At 41.6% G+C, this 19,901-nt stretch overlaps 1 protein-coding gene across 7 annotated transcripts in view; it reads right to left on the bottom strand.

Moving 5' to 3' along the window:
* Nucleotides 1–19,901, bottom strand: part of MBNL2 (muscleblind like splicing regulator 2) — a 106,293-nt gene that overhangs the window by 56,623 nt on the left and 29,769 nt on the right. For all 7 annotated transcript variants that reach the window (XM_063149561.1, XM_063149560.1, XM_063149565.1 and 4 more), the window contains exon 2: nt 11,824–12,649. In XM_063149561.1, the coding sequence (XP_063005631.1) occupies nt 11,824–11,997 (174 nt within the window). In that variant the 5' untranslated portion in view covers nt 11,998–12,649. The remainder of the gene's footprint in view (nt 1–11,823; nt 12,650–19,901) is intronic.

Below are 19,901 nucleotides of genomic sequence, written 5' to 3'. Positions count from 1 at the left end.
AAGCCTCATTTCCTCAAGAATCCAGGCTAAAAACAATTATAGCCAGAAGGTTCAATTAAAGAAGGAGACTCATAGACATTTGCTGCACTTCAAACACAAACTGGTTCATGCATACTAATCAGTTAACACAGCTCTCACTGAAGGAATGAGAGTTTTGCAGCAAATTAATATTTATATTGATTTAAACCAAGAACTGTGGCAGGCTGGAATTTCAATAGCATCAACATGTTCAGCATGAAGCACACAATCACCCTCATATTCCTTCATACCAACACTAATTTACTCACATGATAAGATGCTTACAGTATCTCCACTGCAATATCCACACACCTCCAACTCTGCACATGCAAATCCCATGCCTGCATTTTTAGTGATGCTTACACATATGGTATGACCAGTGCTTTGAAGAACAACGTGAGGCCAAATGCATGCAGGGAATAGCCTGCATTTTCATGGCATCCATTATTATCCACTAGTTTAGGAAAATTACCATTAAGATACTGTTGGAAAAGGAAATATTCTTCTCTCTTTTGTATCTGAAATCAACAAACTACATGCATATTTGATTGCACTTGACAGATGTTCATATGTTCACATCTGCAAATGAAGTAAGGGAGAATTATACGTCAGAGGAACAAGACTTCCTCGTTGTAAATTTCATGTTTTTTTCAAATGCATATTTTGGTTGATTTCTAGCTTTAAAATCTTCATAAAGCAGTAGTAATGGTTGGTATTTAATTTAAATTTGCAAAATGTTGTCCATCTTTTTATTTTTAACAGGCTGAGTTCACTGCCATAACATTGCTAGAGAGGTTTTCTTTTTCATAGATTTACCATTCTCATAGGTAGCAAAAATGAGCCCAGTTACATGGGTCACAACCATTTCAAACCAATGAAATTACATTTGCTGTTCATGTTACTAAGGGTGAATTCTAAATTACTCATTAGTTCATCCCCTTCCTGGTCTCCACAAGGGCATTCTTCTGCTACAGAAGACAGGTTTTCCTGAGTCTGGCCTATATCCCAGCTTTTTTCTTAGCCAGGTCATCACTATGGCAAATGCAATGTCCACCTTTTTACCCAAAGCAGTTCATACCAGAGTTTCCAGCTTGTAAAAGAGCTAACACTGCCTCTCAAGAAGGGCTTCACTCTGTTACCACAGAGAAGTCAGCAGGACCACTTGGAGCACCCTGAGATATCCTGGAATGTTGCATGGTGCCAACAAAGGTGAGACACTTCTCTGACGAACAACTGAAAAGCCATCAAGAGTATCCAGGGCATCTCAAACAGAATCAGATGCCTCTGATTTGGCAGCTCAATCAAGCCCAAAGACTCATATCCTATCCCCAGCAAATAAATATATATTAATTTTAAAGTGATGGCCTAATCTAGCAAATGATCCTTGAAATAACCCTCAAAAAATCATGATACATCTCCTGATCTTCACATGTTATATCTAGCTTAAAAAGCTGCTTTTGTTGTGCATTTTACCCAGCTGAGGCTGAAGGATAGGGGCCTGTTTGATAACAGCCAGTGGGGCTTGGTTCAATGTCTGACATGCTGAATTTTGTTTTTTTGGCTCACTGTGAACCAAAAGAGAAGGTCCCAGCAGTTCAGCTGGCTTTGAATCACAGCTGGCCATTTCTTATGGCCACAGTGTATCTGTACACCTGCACTGGGTAAGCTCCTCTCCTGACAACATCTAAGATGGCAAACAAACCATTCAGTCAGAGGCACAGCTTCACTGTGGAATGTTCGGGGCCCAAACTGAATTTCAAACTAGAGTAAATAAACTGGGTTTTTACAAAGTTTAAAAGTTGCCTGGCCTACTGGACATGCAGGTGAGGTGGCAGCAGCACACCTGGTGGGCTGCCAGGCCAGGCCATCCCTGCAGCTGCCATGACACTGCACACTGCAGATCTCCTCTCACTCAAGCCAAGAAGTCCTGCAAGGAACCAAGGGCTGAGAACTTGAACACCTCAAGACAAAGGGAAGATCTACAGTGCAGTGACTGCACCAGGTCAGTCAGTCAGGAGCATGGCACCAGTGCCGGGCTGTGGAGCAGTGTGTGAGCCTGCAGGGTGACAGCAGCACACAGGGAACAGGACACCACCCTGGGGCCCCTGAGCCAGCAAGCACACACCAGGGTTTGCACCACAGCTGCTACTGCCCTCATATGCTTCTCATATGCAGTATTCCACTGATTCCCCACCTCTTTGTCTTTACTGCTTGATGATTTGATCTTTTCAAGCATTAGGGCCTACTGACTCTGGAGGCACTGCTCACATCCCCCTGTAACACAATTCATTAACAAAGCAGAGGAGAAGACAGTTTATTTTCACCATTATTAATTTCTTCTTTATTGTGGTCAAGACCTTGCAGGAATCTAATAATGGGTGGCACACCACGCCCACAGCCACAAGACAAACATCAAGGTCACAGAAAAGGGATACTTCTAATTGCCTTTTGCAATTCAGCTGTGGGACTCATATCTCACAAGGGGCTTTCAGTGATGTTCCAAAATCTCTAAAACCACAACAGTTTTCCTTTTATTGCAATAGGTTTCCAATGAAGTTAATCCCCTCTAAAAAAGGTGGCAGTCCTCATATGAGGAGGTAAGTTGGGAGAGGGCACAGTTGTCAAACAGACTTGCAGATAAACTCCCCAATTCCTCTTGTATTGATTTTTTAGATTTTTAAATATCTTTCCAATGCTGGGGATGAATTGAACCAATAGGAATACAGGTCTTGTTTCTGCTAGGTTTCTCCATCAGACAAGCACAACCCTGTCTTTTGTATTTTATGATGCAGTCGAAGTATAACAGCTTGGGAAGAACAGCTGACGCCCGAGCTGAGCGAAAGCTACGTATACAAGGCCAAGGGAAAAAAAAAAAAAAAAGCACCTGGAATGAAAGAGGAGCCACCTGCCAGAAAAATAAAGGAGTAGGTGGGGAGACCTGGAGAGAGCAAGCCTGTGGGAACAGTGAGTGACCTGAGTTAATAGGGAGCGTGGGGGAGGAGTGGGCAGTGAGCAATTGCTCTTGTGTTCAAAATCCTAGTGATGGGATGAGTCAGAGACTCTGATTGAATTTTGCCTTCACTACACCCACAAACTGGTTATTATAAGGCTTAGGGGAGCATGGATCTGTGCAGCAACAAAATCTACAGAGTGAATTGATGGGTATATGAAACACCCCGGAGTGCCTGAAAATCTGAAGAACATCTGGCAAACACCATGCCCTTTCATCCAAGGTTTCCTGTGGCCATAACTAATCTGCCTTGCTGCTCTTCTTCGCCTAATAAGATTTAGACCGATAACCGAGTGGCAGCTGCATCTGATGTGAAGGGGTATGGCACAGCACCTGCAAACGTTCTTTGTAAGTCTCTTCTGGAAGCAGGAAGCTGCAAGAGTTAGCTCAACCCAGCAAGACCACTGCCCAGGAACTGCTACATACTCCTTTGGTCCTTCAGGATAACACACTTCAGTGAACAGGATGACAGATTTGTACTACCTCCCTTAGTGACTGTTCTTTAACTGGGTTTTTTTTCAACCATTTCTGCTTCTTGTGCTCATCCTCATCCCCAGGCCAGGTGACCTGCTCAGCCAGCTCTAAAACACTGAAACCAGCAGTGGAAACAGCACTGGTAACACTCCCTAGCCCACATCTGGAAACAGCACTGGTAACACCCCTGTGCCTCTCATCAGGTGGCCCTGACAGGCCAGAGGATGACAGGCTGTAGTGACACATCTGCCGGTGAAAAGCGCCTCTCTGACCACAGAGAGCTTTGCCGCTGAACCGCACCACTGGGAAGCCACTTTGTCTGTGACTTCAGAGAGAAGGAAGGCCTGGGTAACTCAGTATCCAAGTGCATTCTCCTTTGAAAATGGAACTTAAGTTACAACAAGGTGTGCAGTTTTCAAATCTGGCAGCTCAGGTGCTGACAGGTGATAGCAGTGACAGCCAGGATGGCTTTGTGTTCTTGGTGCTGCTGCTGAGAAAGACAAAAGAGGAAACAAAACAGGGCCTTGAAGGAGACACAGCTTTTGTAGCAGGCTGTGTAATGAACTTCAACTGTTTTAACTTCTCTGCTCTTCACAGCCTGGGTCTGAACCTGCTAACCCTGTCTCTGCCTTAAGACTTGCTCCTCCGAGCTGTCTTGATGGCTAGTGGCCCTCTACCACAGAGGCCAGCCCTTGGCTTAGCTCCAGCAGTTCAACAGGGCTCCTGCAGGTTAAGCACCACAGGTGGTTGGGATGAGCTGTGCCTCCAGACTTTCTTCTGAGATAAATCAAAAATGTTCCTCTCAGCAGAGAGACAAACCCTAGCAAAGAACATGGTGCCCTCTGCAGAGATCAACAGCCTTTAAAAAAATAAGATTAAAAAAAAATTAAAAAGCTAAACACCATGTAATACAACAGCTAAAGGCTTATTGCAGTTTCTCTCTTTACCAATTTAAGTCAAGCTCATGAATTTTTAAGTACGTCAGCCCAGCAGTTCAGCTACTTGGTTTTTAATTTTACCTTCCTTTTAACCCTTTGAAGTCAGAAGAGCTGGCATGGAAACAGCTGCATGAATAGATACGAGGGAGACAAACAGGAAAAAGGAAGTATTAAAGGAACTTGTGCCTGCTGAGGACTACAGGGGAACATGGAGAGTTTTTATCAGAAAACAAACAAGAACAGGTGACTAAACAAACAAGGAATACTAAAAGTCCTTAAGCTCAGAGATAAAGGAGAGGTCTTCAAAAAAAGCTTATCCATTTTAAAATACCTTTTACCTCAGTTTATGCAAGATGGTGCTGCCCAAATATGTAGTTTCAACTTATATTTAATGTAGTTTTTCCCTTTCCTTTGGATCAACTCCAGTTGCATGGCTGCAAGACCACCTGAACAGAAATAAAAATGGGGAGCTAGCTGTGATAGGCCTGGATGTAACCACCTCTTTTTAGCAGCTGTTCACAGTTGCATGGATTTGGTATAAGATGAAATACAGTCTCAGAAAATAGAATGGCATAATTCCATGCAGCACTTTATTCTGAGTGCAAAAATTGCCATAGCCTGAAAAAGCAGGGCCTTTGGGAATTGTACCTGTCCTGAGAACAGCATTTTCACAAAGCAGATTTAAAACCTTTTCTCATAAGGCTTCCTTTGAAGTCACCAGGGAGAAACATGCCCCTTCCAGAGTGAAGTCAGTGGAAAAAAACCCATCCAGTTTCACCCTTAGGACAAGTCAGAGGAGAATCTCTTCTGTTTTGCAGTACAAGAACTGGGGGCATCCATGGGATGGGGAGGTTTGAAAAGAACAGAAGCTGTCTTCCACGCTGTACATAACAAAGTTGTGAAGGAGGCTGCTGTGCATGCTGAATGTGAACATAGTTAAAGAACAGGACAAATCCAGTGGAAAGATAGTGACTGAGAGCTATTAGGTACAAGCATACATGTCTGGCTCTCAATGTCCCTGGGAATCACAATGCCTAGGAGCCAGCAGAGCACTCCAGGAAGCCACTGCATGTTTACACACCCCCTCCAAGACACCCACTACTGGCCATGACTGGGTCACGGGGCTAAATGGGGCTTTGGTTGGCCCGAGGATGGCCACTGATATTCTGAACACAGAGGGAGCCCACAGCATTAATTCAGTCACAATTAATTCCACAGAGTTAAGAGTTACCTAAAACTGGCCTTGATTGGCACTTTCTCTTCAAGCCCACACTTTGCAGTAACTCAGACACATGAAAGCTTCTGCCAGGTAGTGTTCTCAGACTACCTAGAGATTATTGGACATTTTACAAGAAAAAACAGAGGTGGGTGAAAAAGGAAGCTGTTCTGCAGGAAAAATGAGACCTGGATTCTGTATCCTCCATCTGAAAAGTTACACCCTGCAAGTTCCACATCCCCAGAGCCCACAACTACTGAAAAGGGCAGCCTATTCCCTAACATCCTGCTGAAACTGGGTCACTGTGAAGCAAAGCAGGCAGAATTCATGGGCCCAGGAGGTATAAGCCACTCTGTTGCCCAAGAGAAATTATTTTGCCCATTTCAGTCATTTTTTTCCCACCAGCTGTGGGCACAGTCCTTGAACTCACCTTGTCTTTGAACTCTGTCACACCACATAACCAAGTGATGGACAAAAATTCAGCCAGCTAGGACACTATAAACACTCATTTAAATGCTTTCTAGTATAGACAAAACTAGCTAATCCCCTTTCCATGCTCATCTATAGTCTGTTCAGAACGCTTCACCTGCCAAATGTGAGCAGGTACCACTTATTTCAAATTGTGAAATGATCCTGAGTCCCTGACATTTGTAAAACATTCAGAGACCCACAAAAGAATTACAGGAAGACAAATGACCACCTACTGCCTCCCAACTCTGAGCTCATTCTCATACAAACACACTGCCCACTTTACAAAGCCTATTTTCCCCCTTTTCTGAATAAAGCTGGGGCCATCTTAAGAAGATTGTTTTCAGTTCCAGATCTTTCAACATAGTGGATGTTCCTAAAATTTCTCCTTTTTTTTTTTTTTTGTTTTCTCCAGCAACCTTTTAATCTGGTAAGCAAGTCAGTGCATAGCTTTCAGTTACTTTTTATTCTGTGGTGCCAAATTAGACCAGATAGATGTATTCTTTATAGGCTTTCATGAAAATGCAGATGACCAGTTCACAACAGTCTGCTGGCTCAATAAATAGAAGAGTTTGAAGGGCTTAGGGACTAATGAAAAACCTAAAAAGTTATCAGGAGCTCCTAAAGAAGCTTTGCTTCTTTGTTACCACCATAAAACTTGCAACAACAGTATCTTCAAGATACCATCTCTGTTACCTGTGTTAACTTAGACAACATATCCTTCTAGTAGCTGCCCGGCAGAAAGGGTACAAATCTGGGTCAAGAAATGACACCAGCACTGAAAATTCAGACATGCCTGCAAACAGAAGAGTTAACTCTAAGCAAAATGCACATGATTTTATTTTTTTATCTGTCAAACTTCCCCCTTTTCCCCCTCCTAAACATCTCCATTTGTTTTAATGTGTCTTTTTTTAAATTATTCCAATTCAAATACAGCAAAGTGTTGTATGTTCTTGTCCTCATGCATTATATTATATACTAGCATTCCTTTGAAAGGATTTTGTTCTTTATTACTACCAGGACAAGAAAGCCTTGAAAACAGACTTGCTTATAGTGTCCAACTTGGAGGGATCTAAATGTGATATATTAAATTTTAAATTAAGCTACTTCAACCCAGGGAGAAGTATAAAATCATAAATGAAGCAGTTTCTGAAATTCAAACTTTTGTGTTAGACAGGTCACTTCACAGACCCTTCCAAGGGCATCCAAAGGGGAGCCTGTATGGGCCCCAAAAAGGTTTCAGGATGGTTATGGCAGCAGACAAGGCTCTGGCAGTGCCTCCTCAGCCCCTTTATCCTCCCACCCACCACCAGGGCTCAGGCCCCGCCAGGAAAGGTCCCCTTCGTTCACCTCAAGCACAGTGACCCGGATTAGCCCAGAGACACTTTCATCCTCACATTAAGCTCACCAAGGTCACTTGCCCAGTACAGTTTCAGGTGTGTTTGTCTGGTGACCCAGTCATGTGGGGCCTCTCCTGGCTGGAGCCTCATTGCTGAGAGCAACGTTGTGGCCACCTAATGGGCACACATCTGTCCAACTGCTACACCCACCCCAGAGGGATGATCCACCTGCATTCTCCTAAAAACCCACAAATGCCCTGTTCAGAACACAGCAGACTCTGTCCTTCGCCAAAGAGGGAGAAACAAACGCTGAGCTGCCTCTCAGAAGCCCATACAGCAGAAGCTGGCTTGAAACCAGCAGGTTTCTGGCCTGAATCTGACCCAGGCTCATTAGTCTTTAGCTATTTCTGTCTAGCCTGGAGCATCTCACAGATGAAGGATATTCAGAGCCCAGACAGTCTTCCACAGTGAGCATTTTGGCTCCTCAAAGCTGTAATCAGTCCAATGGGTTGCTGTTGCAACTTTTGCTGGGTCTAAAGTCAAGTATTGCAAGGATAGGTATTGGGAGCCAAAAATGCCTTCTCAATTAAAAGTAAACAAGGTCCATTAAATTTTGTTGACCTTTTACTTGGTACCACCGGAACTACAAAGATACTTCTTTAATACAGGAAAATTTGGATTATGATGCAATTATGTTACTCCAGAAGGGCAGCCTAAGGCCACAGCACTGTCACTGGCAGAAGGGACCCAGGGCTCTGCTGGTGCCACATAGCCCTTTTCTCTTCTGCAGCAACTACAGCAACAACTTCTGTTTCCAGCCTGGTACACTGCACAACCACAAAGACAGCAGTGGGAGCACAAAGGAAGGCATGGTAGGACTTAGAGGCAAGTGTCCCTGGCTGGGATTACATCCTTTGGTCCCAAAGGCAGCTTTTGCTAGCTGAGAAAAATCCTAAAACTACAGCAAAGTCTGTGTGAAGGTGCTTCTGGTCCCACAGTCACAGGATAGTTGAAGTTGAAGAGGTCCTCTTGGCTGTCACCTGGTCTAACCCCCTGCTCTAGCAGGGTCACCAAGAGACAACTGCCCAAGGACTATATCTTAGACAGTTTTTGAGGATCTTCAAGGATGGAGACACCACAACCTCTCTGGGCAACCTGGGCCAGTGCTTACAGTGAAAAAGTGTTCCCTGACGTTGAGAGGCAGCTCTTGTGTTTCAGGTTGTGCCCGCTGCCTCCAGCCCTGTCACTGGGCATTCCTGAGCTGAGCCTGGCTCTGTCCTCTTTGCACCCCCCCTGCAGGTGTTTATACACATTGAGGGGATCCCCTGAGCCTTCTCCAGGCTGAACAGTGCCCGCTCTCTGAGACTTTCTTATGAGAGGGATGCTTCAGTCTCTTCATCATCTTTGTCACCTTCCACTGGACTCTCTCCTGCAGCCTCCTGCTGGTGCTCTGGTAGTCTGATCCAGCTGGCAGACACTGATAGCATGCTCCCTTGTCTGCCCTGGAAATCTGGAGAGAAGATGGCATGCAGGGGAGCATATGTCCCTATCCAGAACAGGGACTCTTTTGATCAGTCAGTGTGTAAAGGAAAGTCTGTCTCAGAGTCCTGTATCTTGTGTTTGACTGACTTCTAAGGGAGCAGCTGTAACTACCAGGCACCACCTAAATGTAACCTAACTCCAGCACAGACTAAAAAAAAAATAAAATTGTCTTTTCTGAGTAGAAAGATGTTTATCCAGAGACTCAGTATAATTTATTTTTACAGCAGGTATACCAAACCAAGACAGTTAAAAGGCTAAGTCTCCAGAGCTCTAGATGCTATGTAAATAAATGCTAAATAATTGCCTGCATTTAAACTGTGGTTCAATGTTCAGCAAGGAAAATAGCTCTTGTTTTTCTTAAATTAAATTCTGATTTTATCTATAATTCTAGACTATTTTGCTTGTTCATTTACATGAAAAGTCATCCCACTTGTTAAGTGCCAAAGCCTTATTCTGAAACTGTATGATTAACACCAGTGCTTCCAAAAGCTACATACCAAATAGGTTTACGTGACTAACCTCAAGTCCCTCAACTGGCAATATAAGCAAACTGACCTAACCAGACACACACATTCTTGCTGTGGAAATGTCAATTTACAGGCAGTCTTCTGAATAACTGAGATTATGACTGTGAGGACACCAGACAGCACAGCCCAGAGCCCTGCACCCACAGTGGTCCCAAACAGTTTCCCGTGCACAGCAGGATCAGGTAACACTTGGGAATGCACAATTCCAACTCGTGCTCAGAGCCAAGGAGCCGCAGTTGAAGGCACTGTCATCGCACTATTGGATTTCCCTCAACCTGTAGCAGAGTTGGTAGGAAGAAACCTGTGCTGCTTCAGGCCACAATCTGAATTCTTGCTACAATCCCATCTTTCCCAATTAGCAATTTAACCCGTTAGACTCAACTAGAAGATGCAAGATGGAAGGCACAGGTGCATGAGAGAGGGTGATGATGGGCAGTGGGACAGAGCAGCACCACTTCAGCCACCAGAGCTGGGCTGGAGCGGGCTGGCCCTTCAGGACAGATGTCCTCCCACACTAGGTGAAAACACAGCTACTTGCTTTAACTACATTTTCTTACAGGGTTTTGGATTTCTCTCCACTGAGCAATGATGCTGGTTGTCAGTAAATTACCCACTGTGATCCCTCAGGATTTCTCTTCATGGTATTATTAGCTTAGTCTGTGACTCCAGTTTTTATTTGCAGACAATAACCATCCCTGAACAAAAGTCTCCAGCTGGAGTAGCTGGCAACTCCACTGTGAGTGGCTGGTAGCACCAGGGAGAGCGATGCTGTCCTCAGGCATCAAGGACAGGTGCATCACTGCTTTGGCCAGCATGATGCAGCAGCAGCACCTCCCTCACTGCAGAGCCACTGTCCTGCCAGCCCAGGGGTGACCGAGTTCTGCTGCTTATCTCCAGCCTCCCAGCCACAGACCCAAGACTTTGCAGCACATAAAAATAGTACATAAAACCCCCTTCCACTGAACTGCTTATTTTTTTGTAAAATCAGAGTATTGCCCACTTGCTGCAGACACTAGTCTGCTTGTTTAAAAAAAAAATCCCATTGGCAGACAACCAACATACAAGAACATCTACAAAGGAGCTGTTAGAGTTTATCGTGCAGTAATCCATGGATTAAGGTCATTAATAGCCCTCTATGACATACTGCCATGACTCCAAAGGTGCTCTTCTGCCTTACAGAACAGATCTACAGAACATAACCCCCTCATAAATGTCTCCCCTGAGATACTGTCTTCTAAATCTTCAAAAGAAAAGAAAAAATGAGAAAAAACAGAAGGCAGATGCCTAACACAATATCTTGCATTGCATAAAAAAAAAAGTTATAATGGAAATAAACCACCCTGAGTTTTCTTATATGTCAGACTGATGTTTTCACAGTAAAAGAGTTGTTGGTAACTGAATTTTTGATCCTCAGAGCTAAAATAGCAAACCAATACATTCTCCCATGCCCAGAAGATAAAGCTATAAGTAAAACTTTCAAAATAAAATTTGAAATTCTCAATTCTACCCTTTAATTATTTATATGAAATAAGCTTTCTCCTTCTGTTAACATGAGAACACAAATATATCATCATGGAAAACACTGTGTACTCCTCAAATCCCAGGGGGTCATTAATCTTCTTTTATGCAGTACATGAACTGTTTTCACAGAACTTTTAAAAATAGTTTTCTAAAGCATGCCTGATGTCATTAGGAAGTCTGAAGAAGCTGATGCCCTAACAATATAATTGCTAAATATCTTCCAAACAAGAGAATCCCTTTGCTCCTCCTAAACTTATGCTCATATCTGCACTATCCATACATGTAATTACCAATGCTATTAATTTACCTGAGTCCCCAATACCAAGAGTAAAAAACCCTTGTGTCAAATCTGAACTAATGGATAGGCTTTTCTCACTTATGTTGATCTAAATGAAAAAATCTGCACTCTTTCCATATGATTTGTTTCTTTAGGACTCTGGGAATGGCAGAGTATTGTGCCACTGTGTATTTTCATTTACCAGGAAATAATTATAATTCATAAAATGTACTTGGGAGAATACAATTGTTCTACCAGCTGCAACCAATTCTGTATCCCACAGTCACATGCAATTTTTGTAAATAACATAGTGACATTTGAAAAAAAAAAAACTTAGAAAGAAATCTTAAAAGCTTCAGTAAACAAACATTATGATAAACAACATTTGTTTCAATATACATCTCACCAGGAACGAATCACTCATCATTTCCTATTTTGCTTTCACTACGATGTAGTAGCATTTTCACTACACATGCAGTTTCTTTTTCTTACCTTTAAGGAATCAAAGCAGGCAATAACTCTTCCATTTTCAACCTGGCAACTTTTAGGGGGGTGTGCAAATTTGCATTCTTCATCAGAGCGTGAACAAGTTCCCCTCTGAAACTGCCTGCACACTTCTAATGTCAGCCATTTTGTGTCTCTTACGGGAGCAACATTCAAAGCCATGATGAGAAGCTGATTTTGTACTTGCAAGTTGCTGTCAGGTGAATTATACTGAAGAAATTTCCAAAACTAATGACAAAGGAGGAGGGGGGGAGGAAGTCAGTAAAAAATAACTTCAATTCTAATGGAAAATGAAGTTAAAAAAAACAAACAGTGGGGGACGATTAACGACGTCCAACGCACACAAAGCAGAACAAGCAGAGAAAGTTTATCAGCAAGCAGTCACTCATCAATCATTAAGTCCCGCTCGTAGACTTTTGGCTGGGAAAACACATGCTCAGTCGCATTTCTGTCTGTAAAACACGTGGGTTTGTTGATTGTAATCACGGATGCACTGGTTTAAAGCCAAGGTCCATCAATGCAATGGCACTCCTTGATAGAATAGCAGTCCTCTGATGGTTGCTTGCCGGTTTTGATTACACGAGAAAAGCAACGCAGTCATTTGTTCATGTCCCAGGAATAATAATAATAATAATCCTTTTTCTGCTTTCAGTTTCCCATCAACTAATTGGCAAATGGAGACAGCTGAGGTATCTTCTGCCAGGTGTAAGGTGAAGGCAATGTCTGGCTGGCAAAGATGGGATTTAGAGAACACGGGCGTAGCAGTCCTCGCTTGTAAAAGTGACTTGGCAAAGGCACTTTTTAAGTCACTGACCTGACAAAACAAATACAGCATCAGTTCACGTGCAACTCATTCAAATCAACATTATGAAACCTACAGTCCCTTTTTATCAGATATTATAAACATACAGTCAAAGTTCACTCTTTAAAAAAAAAAAATCATCCTCCTTTGTGAAGTTACATGTGATAGGGGAATAACCAGTTGAAACACGTACTGCAGTAATATTCCAGGCAGCAATCCAAAAGTTGGGAATGATTTAAATAGATGAATGTGGCAGACACAATAATTAGGCACACTAGTTGTGAAACAATTCAATCAAATGTGCTTAGTCTCCAAAACTGTATACAAGAATCCGTTTCCATTAATTTATCACTTGGCCGTTTAGACTGTGTTACTACATTATAAATTGTTACTCATTACTTGCTCTTCCTTAGAAACCAGGATGGTAGTATTCTGCTCAGATTTTTTGCGTCTCCCTCTATTTCTCAACAAAAAGAAACCAGAAAATATAATTCCAAAATTATAGGAAATAAAACCCCTCCAAATGCAGACAATATAGTGAGTTTTCCCATTAACCCAGATGATGTTCCCTAAGGGCTTCATGAAAGGGCTTAACCACCAAGTCACCGTGCACCAATGAGTCCTTTCTAATATGAAGCAGTCTTTATCTAAATATTCTTTTGATTTAATTAGCCTTTGTGTACCTCTGCAAATACATCCTTCAGAATCAAAACATCAGATTCCAAGATGGCACTTAAACTGTTTGGGGACTATAAAATACCTAGGATATTTTACAGAAAAACAGATTTGAAAATCAAAGGGTTAGATATTACAAAAATATTTAACCACTAACTAAATTTTATACATAGATAGTGAAATCATGAATATGATGTTTTCTTCGATTTAGCTTCAAAGGAACACAACTTTTACTTTGCAAATACCAGCCAGAAACAGTTGATGGATTATTTTTCTGCATGAAAAAAGAAAAGGGGAAGGACTGGAATAACTGAGATTTTAAAATACGTCAATAAAAATAGTTCTAAAATCACTGTCAGATTTTCCATGTCAGAACAATTACCATTCTGTGCTTGAATTCACGGGCCTTAACTGAAGTCAGCATTGTTTGTTAAGGAAGAATTACTCACACCCAGTTCAGGATCAGATCCCAGTTCTGACTTCTAGGTCTTCGCATCAAAAAGCTTTTCTACTACTTAGCAATGCTACCAAAAGGTGTTTTACTATGCGACCAATACTTCCACCAAAAGTTCCTACTGCTAGCATGAATAAAGGCAATGCAATGCTAATTGCTCAAAATTCAATTTCAAGTCCAAAGTCCAGTAAGATAGGTCTGGAAGACACTTAGCTTTACTTGGTCATGAAGAACAACAAGGTGCAAGAGAATCAGTACATTTTGAAATAATTATATGCAATTATAGTAGAGCACATAAATTACAAACTCCACAAATTAAATATTCCATCAATGTTGTCTGACAGCATCAACAAAGAATGAGATTAAGCTAAAAGCATACAAAGAGGTGAGAAAATACTCATAACTGATGAAAAGGAAAGAGAGGAGGAAATACAAGAAGAGCCTCTCCACAAGGGCTTGTTGAGCTGATAGCTTGTTGGGCTGATGATTTAGTTGGCTAAATGTAAAAGAGGAAATACTCTCCCTAGAGCCACACATTCCAATTCAGAAATGTCAGTAACGGTTTTCAGTAATAGATGTAGGAGACAGACGGAAATTTTGGGAAAAGGGTAAATGTTATACTGCACACTGCTGAAAGTCACAAGTAGTAATACTCTGCAGGGCTGCACACCATAAAATTGACAAAGTTGTTTCTCAAGTAGTAGGTGTTAAGACTGAAAAAAACCAGACACAGCACGTGGCAGCAAAGCAAACAGCACACAGTATAGAAATGGCAGTAACCATGGTTTTTAAAAAAGAAGTGCACAGCAGAATCACATACAAGATTTGTGAGACTACAGCAAGAATTCAAACCAAAAAGCATTTGGGGGTGCAGGGTAGAAGAGTGAAACACAGTATCATCCTATTTCTTACCCTCATGCTACATGAAGATTTTCTAAAGAAAGGAAAGCATGAAAAGTTTGTCTCTAAAATCCATGTCTTGTCCAACATAACAATGCCACGTGATTTCTCAAGAGTCATCAAGTGCGTCAGGAGTTCCTCCTGGTAAAAACTCAGGAGACAGAACTGAGTCCTGTCTCCTTTCTGAAGGAGGCCATGCCTTCAGCAGGAGGCAAGTTCAAACATGGTGAAGATAGAACAATTTGGAGTGCTTTATCTCTACCACTTACATGACCTATGCGTTCACAACCACATCTAGGCAGCTGTCATACCTCCTCTGCCCATCACCTGCACCAGGAGGATGAAGGAAGAGATGCCATCTTGAAAACCTCAACATGAGGGACACAAAACAAGGAGGAGGGAGAGAAAAGACAAAGCAGAGAATAAAATTATTCTTCTTGGAGAAGTCAAGAAAAGTAGAATTCAACACATGAAAGTGCTCAAGAGAAGGAAGAAAATGGGAGAGGAAGGTAGGAAAAGGAAATGTCTGGTTGTGAAACTGAAAAGAAGGGACAGACTTCATAGCAAATGGAGAAAGGTGGAGAAAGGCTGTGAACATTGGAAGAGAGAGGGACAAGAGGAAATTTTAGAAGGAAAGCAGAAGAGACTGGGTTACAGAGAAAAAAACTCCAGCAGTTTGAGTAAACAGGGAAGTAAATAAGGGAAATGAATGGAATTTATATAAGAAAATATAACAACAATAACAACAACAATCCTCAAAATGCCTGCAAGGTCACACACCATTATTAATATCATGGTTAACCCTGACCTTGCATGTTGCAAAACCCACCCATCTGGAGAAAACCAGTGGGTTTTGCAAATGCAAACTCTGCTCCTCTTCCCACTATTTCTAACTGTGTCCCAGCATATCAGCTGAAGTTAGCTGTCCTGACAAGACCAATGGTACCTCACTGGCATAAAGCCCTCAGCACCAAGTGTCCCTTATCCTGGCAGAAGATTTTGTTTGCCTTATGGTTTTGTTTAGTTGTTCTGTTGTTATTACCATTAATGATCCCAACTCAAGACAACACCCACCACTGTAGCTAATCAAACTATCAAAACTTACAAACAAACAACTGAGCTGCAAAATATTCTTACTGAAGATGAAGGAAGTACTTAACATAAGAGCAAATTATTTTTGTCTTTTTACAACTATTATTGTTTATTTTCAGTCTCTCACACAGTTGAATCAACGGAATTGATCAAAAATTCAGACGTACAAATGCAGTTTTTTGTAGGTTAAGTGAAATGAAATTCATGGACATGTATTTGTAAAAGTTATTTAGCTTTGGATTCCTTTTAAGATAAGCATCAATTCCCTTTCACAGTAAGCTAGCAAGGCATAGGACTAGAAGGCCTTTGTCATGGTTAAGAAAAAAAAAATCCTTTTAATTAGTAGACAAGACAAAGCACACAGACACTAGAAGCCCAGAGAAAAAGTTCTCAGAGAAATACAGGGCAGCCTCATATTTGAGAATTGCAAGCAAAAACAAAGCCCTGCCCTATTATGAACCAGCTGGATCTTTCAGCTGGAAAATAGGAGCTCTTACTATCTACAAAATATGAGTTGCTTTGGTACAGTTTTACTTATCAGCCAGATCATGTGGCAATGGATTATGCAGTATCTGTCTAATGGTGAAGCTGAAACTTCCTGGACATGACATACTCATGCTTCAGTAGGTAACACGTAGTAATGAGCAACCCCATCTCCAAAAGTCATCTCTTGCAGGTGATGACATCCAGTAAAGGAGGACAGTCTTCTACATGATCTCACCACAGATATCTAGAGGAACCACTAAGTCCACCCAGAAGGTGTTAAAACAGTTTTACACTTTTTGAGGTTTAAACACTCTGTATTATTCATCACAGTAAAATCTTCAGTAAGAGATGTCAACACCGGGGCTCAATTTGTTGCTCCTACTGTCAAAATTTATCAACATGATCCATATATTTCTTCTATAAATATACCAGAAACGTAAGAATTAAAAAGTTAGAAAACCCTCAGTTGTACTTAAAGGGGACCGTGCAGTTTGAAGTATATATGCTCTTCTTTCCCAGACAGAAGAGGTGTACTAAATATACTTAGCCAAGTACAAGTTTGTAATTCCTATTATTATACAAGTTTGATAATTTGTAAACAATGCTCTGCTTTAAAGACAAGGACCCAAAAAAAAAAAAAAAAAAACAAAAACACTCCTCAAACCCCAGAGACTCACTAAGTTGTGAAATCAAGGTGAGCCTTCTCTAGGTCACTAGCAGGGAGAAGTATGTTGACTTACAGACTACTGCCCAAATTCAGTTAAACACATGACCTCAGGTGGGAAAAACCTTCAGGACCTATCTACAGCCACCACAAATGACCTGCTGGGTACTCCAATGCCAACACAATGTATTGAAAACTCAGTTTTCAAACCCAGCACACATATACTGCCACTCTTCAGGGACAAACTGTTTTCTCACCCAAATGTGAGATCTTTTTCAGGAAAACCAAGGTCAACTTTCTAACCCCAGGGAAACAATTTTAAGCCGTTGGCCCAAAGCAGGTTGCTTCTACAACTTTTATCCATTTACACATAAACAAAATCTCATGTTGCTTTCTCACAGAAAATCATGTCTTAAATTCCAGAAACTTTTTAACAAAGAAACAACAACACTGACCCTGCAGGAGACACCAGGCCCAAAGAGTTAAATGTCAAAATTTTAAGGTCTGGCTGGAAGCTGGAAGAAAAAGAAAAACAGGCTCTACCCTTAGACAGGGTTAACCATAAGCATCACTAACTTCACATCCCACAGCACAAGTCCAGCAGTGTCTTGACCACATACTACTTTGACTCAGATTCTCATGATGTTCCTTTTTGTTCAGGAAATAAACTGATCAGTAAGAAAAAAAAAATAGCTTAGCGATTTCTTTCAACCTGGACTTACTAGTTTTGAATCAATGATTTTACCTGGGTCAGATGATGTGGAACAAAACACACCATCTCCAGATGCCTCAGGACATCTGAAAACACAGATTAACCAATGTGCCCCACTACACAGATGCATCCTCAGACTACTGACAAGAATTGTGTTCCTTCAAAAAGCTGCTGCTTCTTCAGCAGTTGACATATTTGCAAAGGAAACTAGTTTTGCATTTCACTATGTTTACAGACAAAACCAGTGGAAAGATTCCCTGCATAAGTTTAACTCATAGGAATGCTTCTGTAACCAGATCAAGTTACGTATCCTGAACATTAACAATGGAAATACAGATATTTGAAGACTGACAGCTACTGAACCCTTACCCTTATTCCAGGAAAAGGCATTCAAATCTCACTAAGTCATACCTCTTGTTTGCAGCTGCATAGTGGACTCCACTTTCAAATCATTGAGGACACAGACATATGTTTAGAAGACATTGGCAAGTGCTTTAGTCCACAAGACAGTGGAACTTTGCTTCCATTTTTCAACTAAACCTCATATACACTCTTAAATGTCCTTTCCCCCCCATTGATTGCGCTTTAAATAGCATTCAAAGCCTCCAAACAGAAGATAAGCTGCCCACTAAAGGACAGCCACAACCCCACAAGCTCACTCCACTGTCACTTTAAATGCCAGCTACTTGCCATTTCCTCAACTCCCCTGTGAGTTCTCTCTTGAGCTCCCCCAAACTCCCTGCTGAGGAAAGCAAGACTGCAGCTGAATCCCAGGCTGGATCCATTCTGATCTGCCTCATCAGGTGCAGAGTGGCACAGCAGCACAATGCCCCTGCCTCGCACGTGCCAGCTCAACAGAGACATGGCCAGCTGCTCCCATCCCACTCCCATGGAGCAGGGAGCAGAGCAGGCAGGACAGGCACCCCACCTGCAGCAGGTCTGGCTCCTCTCTGCAAGCACCTTTAGCTGCAGTGCTGTATCCTACAGGATATCCTCCCTGTCCCTGGAAAGCAAGGTGGCTCTCAGGCACCACGCGCTAATTTAAGCCTATTCCTCACTAGCCAATACAAACAGGATCCTACATCAAAATATGCCAACATGAATTAAATAAAAAATAAAGTGATTTTACAGGCAAATAATGTGACAGTCAGCATGCTTGTTAATCACATTTGAATAAACTACATCTTAAAGAAAGAACATACAAGAGATTCTCCTGTGGTGGATAGGCTTTTCTGATCCCACCAGCTTTCCAAACTAGGGAAACAGGACCAGAAGTGATGCATCAGTACAGAGGTATCATTCATCAGTGAGTACTATGCCAGCTTTGTGTTCTTCTCATTAAACCAATGTCTAACATTCATACTTTTTTATATGTACACTTATTCTAGATATCTACTAAGACTGGACAATGCACAGTAGAGTTTAGGAGTGTCTGCATTGTTACGTAAAAAGACAGCATTAAAACCAAAATCGGGCTTTTGGCTCTCCTCCGAACTATTGTGGATTCACAAAAAATTATAATTCCTAAATTCAAGAAACAAGAGAAAACAGGACAGGTTTCCATGAAACATCATCCATTCTTTGATGGCAAATACAAATGGGAAATCTTTCTATCACCATAACATTTTTAAGAAGAGCCATTCAACTACAGTAGAGCATGTATCAATTCTTCTATAAATTTCAAACAAAACTTACAAACATTTCTTTAATCACTTTCAAGCATTTTTTTATTTCATTTTAAGATGTTAAGCAGCTCCCATGTCACACTGAGGAAACCAGTATTGCTCAAATGAGGAAGAAGCCAGAACTGCCATATCAGGGAACCAGCCCACTTGTTTGATCAGGTGGCTGGTAGCCAAAAATATAAAAATTCTAATCCTGGGTCTTGTATTAATTCAACATGAAGCAGCTCAAGTCAGAAGTGCCAGGACTTACAAAAAAGACATTATTTATTTTATTTGCTTGACTTGGAGATCAACTATTGCAACATCCTTTTGCCTGTTACACAACCAGCAATGAACACTTGTGAACTGTAATTCAGATGAACACTCTACAGAGCATAGAGACAATCCTAACTATTTTAGTTAAGCTGACTGAAGTTCAGGCCAGGGACAGACTAGAAAACACCAGTCTGCTTTATTTAAACTGAGCATGACCTTCAAATCAGTTTTGCTAAATGAGCCATATTTTCCTTGTCACGATCACTAATGTGCCAGGTTCAGGCTGTTTAGTATGTCCCTCCCTATTTACAGCATGGCAATGAGCTTCTTGTTAAAACCTG

This window comes from Melospiza melodia, chromosome 2 (assembly GCF_035770615.1).
Source record: "Melospiza melodia melodia isolate bMelMel2 chromosome 2, bMelMel2.pri, whole genome shotgun sequence".
Classification (NCBI taxonomy): Eukaryota; Metazoa; Chordata; class Aves; order Passeriformes; family Passerellidae; genus Melospiza; species Melospiza melodia.
The sequence above is the reverse complement of the archived record's forward strand: the minus strand, read 5'-3'. Positions and strand labels throughout refer to the sequence as shown.